At 40.3% G+C, this 8,677-nt stretch overlaps 1 protein-coding gene across 1 annotated transcript; it reads left to right on the forward strand.

The window, feature by feature from the left end:
* The first annotated feature begins 6,315 nt into the window (after window positions 1–6,315).
* On the forward strand, window positions 6,316–8,266 carry LOC119421231 (E3 SUMO-protein ligase ZBED1-like). The gene is made up of 3 exons (XM_037688608.1): window positions 6,316–7,302; window positions 7,469–7,586; window positions 7,878–8,266. The coding sequence occupies exons 1-3, from the start codon at window positions 6,316–6,318 to the stop codon at window positions 8,264–8,266; spliced, it is 1,494 nt and encodes a 497-aa protein (XP_037544536.1).
* Window positions 8,267–8,677: the final 411 nt, after the last annotated feature.

Consider the following 8,677-nt stretch of genomic DNA (forward strand, 5'->3'; position numbering starts at 1 on the left):
TTTAATGAGCCTCGAGTTACTGGACTCCAACAGTTTCATGTGTCACCCCACCTCAATCCAACTGATTGTCTTTGGGATGTGGTGGAACAGGAGATGGGCATCATGGATGTGCAGCTGACAAATCTGCAGCAAACAGTGATGCTAACATTTCAATATGGACCAAAATTTCTGAGAAATGTTTCCAGCACTTTGTTGAATCTATGCCACAAAGAACTGGGGCAGTTCTCGGGTACTGGTAAGGTGTCTGATGAGGGTAGGCTAACTTTTTTTGTTTGGCTGAGGTACCAGTTGATAAAGTGTGAAATCACAGACTAAAAAATACAAAATGTAAAAAAATGGAACGCAAATTTTGAGTAGGCAAATCAAGCTTGTTAATATACTTATTTTAGCAACATAAAAGTAGAAATACTAAATAGACATAAAGCAATGTAGCTTTTCTGCCAAAAGAAAATTGATGACTGAGTAATAAAATAAAATAAAAGTCCAAGATGATAAATGTCTAACTATACTGCCAAGTATCTTCAATTTTTCTCATACCAAATTTAGAAATGGTCATTTAAACTGTTTATTCAGGACTAAACATAAGAGGAAATTTTTAACCTAAAAAGAATCCCCTCATCCGCACCAAGTCCAGAACCACCACAAGACATTTTGAGCTCTAAAACTGGTGAAAGTATTATTGAAAATCCTCTGGCCTCTGGGATTGAGGAGGCACCCATTCTCTCAGGTTAATAATAATAATAATTACTATGGATGGATAACATATTTATCACATTATCCATCCAGTCATTATCTTTATCCGCTTCTTTTTTCTGGGTCGTGGGGGTCAATGGTTCCGACATCCAGCAGTCACTGTGCAAGATGGCAGAAATTCAAACTGGATAAGTTCTGCTGTTCCTTTAGATTCAGGCAAATAAACTTATAAAAGATGACTTGCTACATTTGTCTCAAAAGTACATTTAATTATATATATATATATATACACATATATATACATATATATATATATATATGCACATACAATATATATATATGCATTTGATTAATCTCTTATTGGATTAAAATATGTTTTCTTTACATAAAGTCCAGAGTTGTGTTTATATTTCATTAAACAAATAAAACTCTTCAAACAGTAGAAAAATAAACTTAATATAAAATTTAACAATACAAAAAAAGTTATTTAAAAAAATCTTTGTTGTTAAAAGGCAATTCATGAAGTCAGAAGTAGAAAATAAACATGATTTTTAAAAAAGCCTGCATTTTCCCATTATTGGCTTAAAATTGATTCTGACTGTTGATCAATGTGATCAGGCATCTATGTGGGCCAGTTTGATTTTGATTGGATCAATGGTCTGATTAAAATTGGTCCATGAGTTAATGTCCAATTGTGTGATGTTAAAAAAAAAAAGTTTGTGTGAGTGTCCTGGTCCATTTTAACTCCTGCATAAGACAAAACAGATCTTCAAAAATTAGGGGAAAAATGTGTTTTCTTGTCACATCTGCCTTGGTTATCATCTTTGTTGCATTCAGTGTTACCTGACATACCAGATGTGACCAAACATGAGACAAATCACCACTGTCTGACCTTTTCGAAAGAAGGGAGCAGGTGTGAAGCTTCTATTGTCATTACAGTATTTGCTACAGCACAAAAGGGTAAAGGTCCAACTACAATGTCACAAGCAAGCCACTCTCTTGTAGCCCCAAGTATAAAATAATGGATTTAAGAGTTCTTGCTGTGCTCTAAAAGGTTAGCATTGGGTTGATTTTACATCAATTTTTTTTTAGTTCAGGCTTTTTATTTCATTAAATTGAATATTGCGTGTGATTGTATAATTCAGGCACAATCTAACTGAAGTGCACTCTGAAGTGTAACCTGAAAATTACGTGTCAACACAAGCTGGACTCTGCACCGAGCTAAAATGAAGCCATCAGTGTGGACACTAAGCTTTACTGCTGTCAGCTTTAAAGGAAGCGGAGATGGTTTTGTTGCCAAGGTGGCAGATAAAACTCATCCTCAGTAAATGTGGCATCGCTGATCTTCACTTCCTCTCCCCTGCTGCTTTAATTATTACAACCCAGAGGATTGTTAATGTGGTAGAAGTGGAAAAGTCACACTCAGCAGGAAGATTGAGCAACAAAACTTGGACATTGAAGTCTTGACATCAGTCTGGATCAGATATATGTGCTTCTCTGTCTTCATTTGTGACTATTTTATGATCATGCTCTGTGACTCATTATCTAAGATCATGTTTACGTGACGCCATTTTTTAGTGAAACCGTAAAATTTCTGCTGTGTTTAGGCCATTTTTGTACGTAACAGCTGTCGTCATCTCAGGTACAGAAACTTTTTTTAATCCAGGTCTCAGAGTGGAAGTTTTTGTAAATGCCCGCCAACGTGTCAAGAAAAAAAAAAAAAAACAAACGCACCTTACCAAAATCACAGATGTGCACTACAGACAATGGAAGTCAATAGGTTTTTTGCACAAGCGCGAGTAAATCAACAACGTCCCTTGTGACTGATACCGCTTCAAGGTAGTTATTATAAATGTCGGTATATTTACTCTGACAAGACTCAGTCTACATTGTCCTGACTCTTTTCAGATTGATAATTTAAAATCACTTGCAGCTAATTAACCACACTGTCAGTCCAAACATACCGGTACATGTTCTTGCCATTTTGGAAATAACAGATTTCATGCTTGACTTGAGACTAAAGAGTCTGTACATGTGCATGCTGTTGAATTGTGGGATGCAAAATAAAGTCCGCACAGTGAGCGAAACCACATGAAACATTTGGCAATTGTTTTATGTGGGATGTCCTTCCTGACGCAACCTGGGCTCAAACCCATAACCTCAGAGTTCCAAGACCTGGCACGGACCACCGAGCTACCGGTCTAAAACAAATAACACGTCAAAACAAATCATGTGTTCTCTCAGCTGTCCTCATTAAAAAATAACCCCATTTCACACAAGTTAAAACCTGTGTCAACCTAATACAGATACTTTTTTCCTCGGATTCTAATCAATAGAGGAATTACAAGATTTAGACACTCAGCACTGTGCAGCTGTGATCATCCAGTAATTGTATAAACATGGCTGAAGGTGTTCACGTTTCATCTGCAGATTTAAATGAAGCAATATTCAGTCTATATAAAAACAAGTGAACCACATCTTTGAAGAGCTGTGCAGCTCCACAAAGGCTATCGAGTGAGACAAAGCTTTAGGTTAGACGTCTGCAAGAAATGTACAAAAACAGAAAACGGGTTTAGCCTGATTTTACTCCTCATCTGTGAAGCAGATCTTGTCGTTGAGTGGCAAAAGAAATAATTTAACATGTTAGGAGCAAGGATTTCTATTGTTGACCTAATGTTGAGACGGTTTGACTTATCTTAAAACAATAAATAAATAAAATTAAACAACTGACTGTCTAAAGTTGGTAAAATTCCACATACCAGCAACTATTAAGACTGTAAAGAAAAGCATTGTGTTTATTTAGTGTACAGAGATTTATTTATTTTTTTAAATCTCAGAAAGTTTGTTTAAAAGACGTTAAGTAAAATTACCAATGCCTAAATTCCCACGTCTGTAATCACAGTTTAATGAGCTCCTCACTGCTTTCTTTGTGTCACAAGAGTTAAGGTGAAGTCTTGAAATCTCCAGGTAATGGGCACTAAAAGGTATGATTATACAGAGTTAATATATGCGGCTGCTTTACCTTTGTGAACCCTCAGCCTCAACATTTTATGCAGGTGACACAAGGTCTTTTCCAGCTTTTAAATGTAAAAAGATGTAATTTATGCACTAACAGAACAATAAGACAGTGGTTAAGCTTTTAAAGTCTTTCTCCACATTTTAGTATTATTTTTGTGCTGTGAGCATGAATACTTGCATCTGATAGTCATTCTAAACTATTTTTTCTTTCATTCAATAATGGGGATATGAGTTTTAAGCACATTTTTGTTATTTCGATATACAATATTACTGCGTTTCACTGACGCATTTCTTTTTCTGTCCGGGTTGAAGCGGACGCTTCAGTTTCAACCCGAACAGAAAAAGCTGCAACACAACTACATAAGTGCGTGGTGACGTACACTACAGCTCAAAGGAGTCAGCGGTAGCAGGATAGGCTAAAGCTCCAACGCGCTATGTTTTTGCTTCAAAATGAGTGCCCATGACCGTCAGAATGTGACTGAACAAGCTTTCACAAGTGAAGAAAAAGCAGATGACATAATTGGTAAGGGATGAAACACTAATTCAGCAGTGTGGAAGTGGTTCGGCTACCTTAAAATCCGATAAACTGCAGGTTTGTGCTGCAAAATGTGGCGGAGAGTCGTTCCAACTAGCCGTGGGAACACATCTCACTTGTTCCACGTTTCCATTCAATAGAAAGAGCTGACTTCACCACTTGCTCTCGCCGAGATCGGATGCTTCTCCCCTCCCTCTCCGCTTTGCTTTGCTGCTCTGTCTGCCTGTGAAACTGCTTCTGAGACTCTCTTGCATTTCTTCCAAACCATAATTATGGACTTGTTTTGATCAGTTGGTCTCTCAACTCCATTTACAACATTTCTTCGAAGAGAAGAAAGGCTTCAGGCGAGCCGATTTGCCCTGTTGACACACATGCAGCTGGATATCTCATCGACTGGAAGACTTGATGATGTGCAGCGTTTCCCCTAGTTAACTTGCCATGGCGGGGTGCTCATCTCATCCATGATTTTTGTTGATGGGGGGGACGGAGACATGTCTGAGCGCAGCTTGTACCAAGTCTTTGAGCGGGGGCGGGGGATGTTCAGCATGAGGGAAGAGGCGCCTTTAGCTTTTTAGCTAGAGAGTCTGTATTTTGCGCCGCTACCTTAGTGCTATGTCAGTGCCGGGTTGGGGGGTGGGGGCAAGTTCAGTTTGGTAGGCGGGGTGCTCAGTTCTGTTGACGGGGTGGGGCACCCCGCTTGTATAATGGTAGAGGAAACACTGATGTGTCTACCTCTGCTGCCATCTGTGGATTTTAAGGACGCATATTTAATTGGCTTTACGATAACTGGTTCCTGCTTTTTGGATTCGGCTGGTTTATCTATATTCAAGGAAGTCATTGGCAGCAAATTTGGACCCGATCACGCTACTTGCCTTTATGATGGCTTGGTTCGTGTATCGAGTATTCAGACTCAAATGCTTTGGGCTGAATGGATCAGATATTTGGGATTTTACTCAGTCACGTTCCATTGGTGTGGCCATGTAATATGAACATTTCGGAACCGAGTGGACCAACACAGACTCAAGGTAGATGTCATTAAGTTCTGCCTGTCCCCAAAACAACTGTGTGTTTATCTGAATTTGGCTCCCTTGGCTGGCCTTGAAGGCCATCTTATCTGAATTTGCCTGGAGAACATGTGATCCGACGCTCACCACCCCCTCCCTGAGGAATTTCCAACTGATAGCCAGATGAAACCAGCTGAATAAACTTGTGTCATCATTTCACATCATTAAAAACACACTTTTATTCCCTGGCTTTCAGCACTGTGTGATCTGTGCTGAGTCTGTGTGCATCACACTGTGTTGGTCATGTTGCAGTTGTTGTTGTTATCCATTACTGTTTTTGTTGGTTTCTACTAGGGTTGTTATAGATAAACCGATACGACCGGATATCCGGTTTGACAAGCTAGCGATATGGTTGTGTCGGTAGCAGCCGTATAAATCGACAGCAACCAGCCACAAATGCTGAGATGAACCGGTTGAAGAGACATGAACCGGGTATCGCGAGACTAGCTCGGTTGACAGTGCGTTTATAAAACAACGCGAGAGTCGGAAATGCCCGTGAAGCTATTCTCACGCATGCTCCGTAGCTCACCAAGACAACGAGAATGGATGTAAATAGTAGCAGCGTTAGCGGGTCACCGAGAAAGATTTTCAATACAGCGGAACGTTTTCGGGTTTTACAAGAAGGACGGAAAACTCGACAAAAACCACGCTATTTGTAAGCTATGCAGAGCACCTCTGAAGTACACTGGTAGCACAACAAACCTTGATCAACATGCAACGAGAAAACACAGAGAGGAGTATGGCAAACTTCTCAAGCCCCATAACAACGAGCAGGAGCAGGCAGCTGCCACACAGAGAGCGACGGGTAACGTTATCACTAAATTTTACGGGAAACTCGGCGACAGTTCATCACGAGCTAAGGATATAACGGCATCAATAACCCGTTTCATAGCTAAGGGCTTATGGCCGTACAATATAGTGGAGGGGGAAGGATTTCAGGATTTGATTCATACGTTAGAGCCCAGATATAAGATTCCGTCCCGGCAGCATTTCACAAACACATGCATGCCAGCGTTGTATGCCCAAGTGAAGAGCCAAGTTGAAAAAGAATTGGCACATGCAGAGCGAGTTGCTATTACAACCGATGCCTGGACGTCATGCTCCACTGAGTCTTATGTGACCATCACTGTCCACTACATCTCTCCAGACTGGAAGTTAAATGTGCATGTGTTGCAAACCAGGGCATTCAAAGGATCCCACACTGGGAAAAACATTGGTGCTCTGCTAAAACAGGCATGTGTTGACTGGAACCTTCTTGATAAAGATCCAGCCCTGGTGACAGACAATGCCACAAACATGGTATTAGCTGGAGTGGAAGCAGAGATGACCCCTCACCTCATGTGCTTTGCACACACTATTAATCTCGCCACACAGAAAGCCTTTAAAGTTGACACAGTAGCAAGGTTGCTGGGGAGAGTGAGGAAAGCCGTTGCCTTTTTTCATCGTAGTGTGAGGGCTGCAGAAATCCTTCAAGAGAAACAGAAACAACTAGCCTTGCCTTCCCACAAACTCATCCAAGATGTATCCACGCGGTGGAATAGCTCCCATGACATGCTTGAACGCTTTTTTGAGCAACATCCTGCGATTTCTGCAGCACTCATGTCCAGGGACCTCAGAAAAGAAGAAGAGGTGAATACTCTCAAGGACAAAGACTTCTGCGACATTGAAGACATTGTCAAACTGATGGCGCCGGTCAAACTTGTGACTACCAGCATGTCTGAAGACAAGCGACCCACACTCTCAATGATTCTTCCTGTAAAAGCAAAGCTTAAAAAGAACTTTGAACCATCAGATGAAGACTCAGTGTTAATCAGAGAGATGAAGCAGGCGTTCAAGAATGACTTGGAGAAACGCTACACAGGCCTTGAACATCTCTTCCACACTGCAGCAGCTCTGGACCCCCGTTTTAAGTCCCTGCCCTTCCTCAGTAACCATGATGCAGAGAGGACATTCACAAGCATATCAGCAGAAGCAGCATCCCTGCATCACAAGGTAAATCCCCCAACACACTGACAAAATACATATTACAGTACATTCAGTTACAGTCTGGTGTGTTTTGTTGCTGTCATTAGATATATTCTGACTACTGTTTATTTGATTCTTTACACTGCATTTAACCATACTGTACACTAAATGTTATTTCATGTTTTATTTCTAGGTAACGGGGGGTTCAGTTCAGAGAGGTCCAGTGCAGACTGATCCATGTCAGAGTGAACCTGCAAATGGAGATCCGGACGTCTGCATTGATGTACCCCAGACCCAAGATGAGCATAAAGGTTTGTGTGTTTTATAACTTGTGATCAAGAACGAGAAGACTTTGTCTTAAACTTGTGCTGCAGTCATAGTATCAGTATAAAACACATTCACTATAATAAGAGGATCTGCATGCAAAGAAAGAGTTAAATAATAATGATGATGATAATGATACATATTTTACATATGTACACGAGTCCTTACATAAATAAATTCTGAACATCAAATGAAGATTTATACATAAAATGGTAGTCAATTAAAAAACTTCATGGCAAACATAGCCAGTAATATATGGTACTTGTTTTCTATTTCAGATGATAAACCTCCTTGTAAAAAGAAGAGAATGTCAGCCCTGGACCAGCTGTTGGGAGAAGACTTTCAAGTAAGGACGGCATCTAGATCTGTGAGGGACCAGGCCAATGAAGAAGTCAAGAGGTACAGAGAGCGTGATCCTTTGCCCCTGAAAAAAAAACCACTACAGTGGTGGAAGGAGCAACAGGACTTGCCACTGCTGTCATCTATGGCTAAAATGTATCTGTGCATACCGGCCACCAGTGTGGCATCTGAGAGAGTTTTCAGCACTGCAGGAGATATTGTTTCCACAAAACGCAGTCTACTCAAACATGAGCATGTGGATCAGCTGATTTTCCTTAAGAAAAATCTGCCGCAAAAAAAAGATGAGGACAGTGATTATGACGAATAAAAATATAGGTAAACATACAAACATAAGGAAGTGAACTACTTCACTGTGTTTGAGTTCAGATTGAACCTGACGTGAATGTAGAAATGCAGGACATTACTTTTGTTCAGACTACCTCACCAGGTCAGAAAGCTGCAGTTTGATTTCTTTTATACATGTAATCGGCACTTTGACTGTTGATATGTGCTGCTGATTATCCATGCTGCTGATCTGATCTCATGCTGCTGTTTAAATGACATGATGTTATATTAATCTGTGCCCACCTGCTCACACAAACTCATGTTCGTGCTGCTGTTGTTAGGCGTACTGTTCTTGCATTATGTTTTTGTATTATTAAGTTCAAGTTCAAGTTGTGTTTATTTGTCATATGCAAGGTTAACACAATGAAATGTTCAGGATGAGAAGAACCGATTT

Source organism: Nematolebias whitei, chromosome 15, assembly GCF_014905685.2.
Source record: "Nematolebias whitei isolate Nwh7 chromosome 15, NemWhi1, whole genome shotgun sequence".
Taxonomy (NCBI): Eukaryota; Metazoa; Chordata; class Actinopteri; order Cyprinodontiformes; family Rivulidae; genus Nematolebias; species Nematolebias whitei.

What these genes read in the sequence shown, in the direction of transcription:
- LOC119421231 (XM_037688608.1), top strand. Translation starts at nt 6,316, where the DNA reads ATGCCAGCGTTGTATGCCCAAGTGAAGAGCCAAGTTGAAAAAGAATTG. An exon ending in CAGCATCCCTGCATCACAAG is followed by an intron (nt 7,303 to 7,468) that starts GTAAATCCCCCA and finishes TTTTATTTCTAG; the next exon opens with GTAACGGGGGGTTCAGTTCA. An exon ending in GACCCAAGATGAGCATAAAG is followed by an intron (nt 7,587 to 7,877) that starts GTTTGTGTGTTT and finishes TTTCTATTTCAG; the next exon opens with ATGATAAACCTCCTTGTAAA.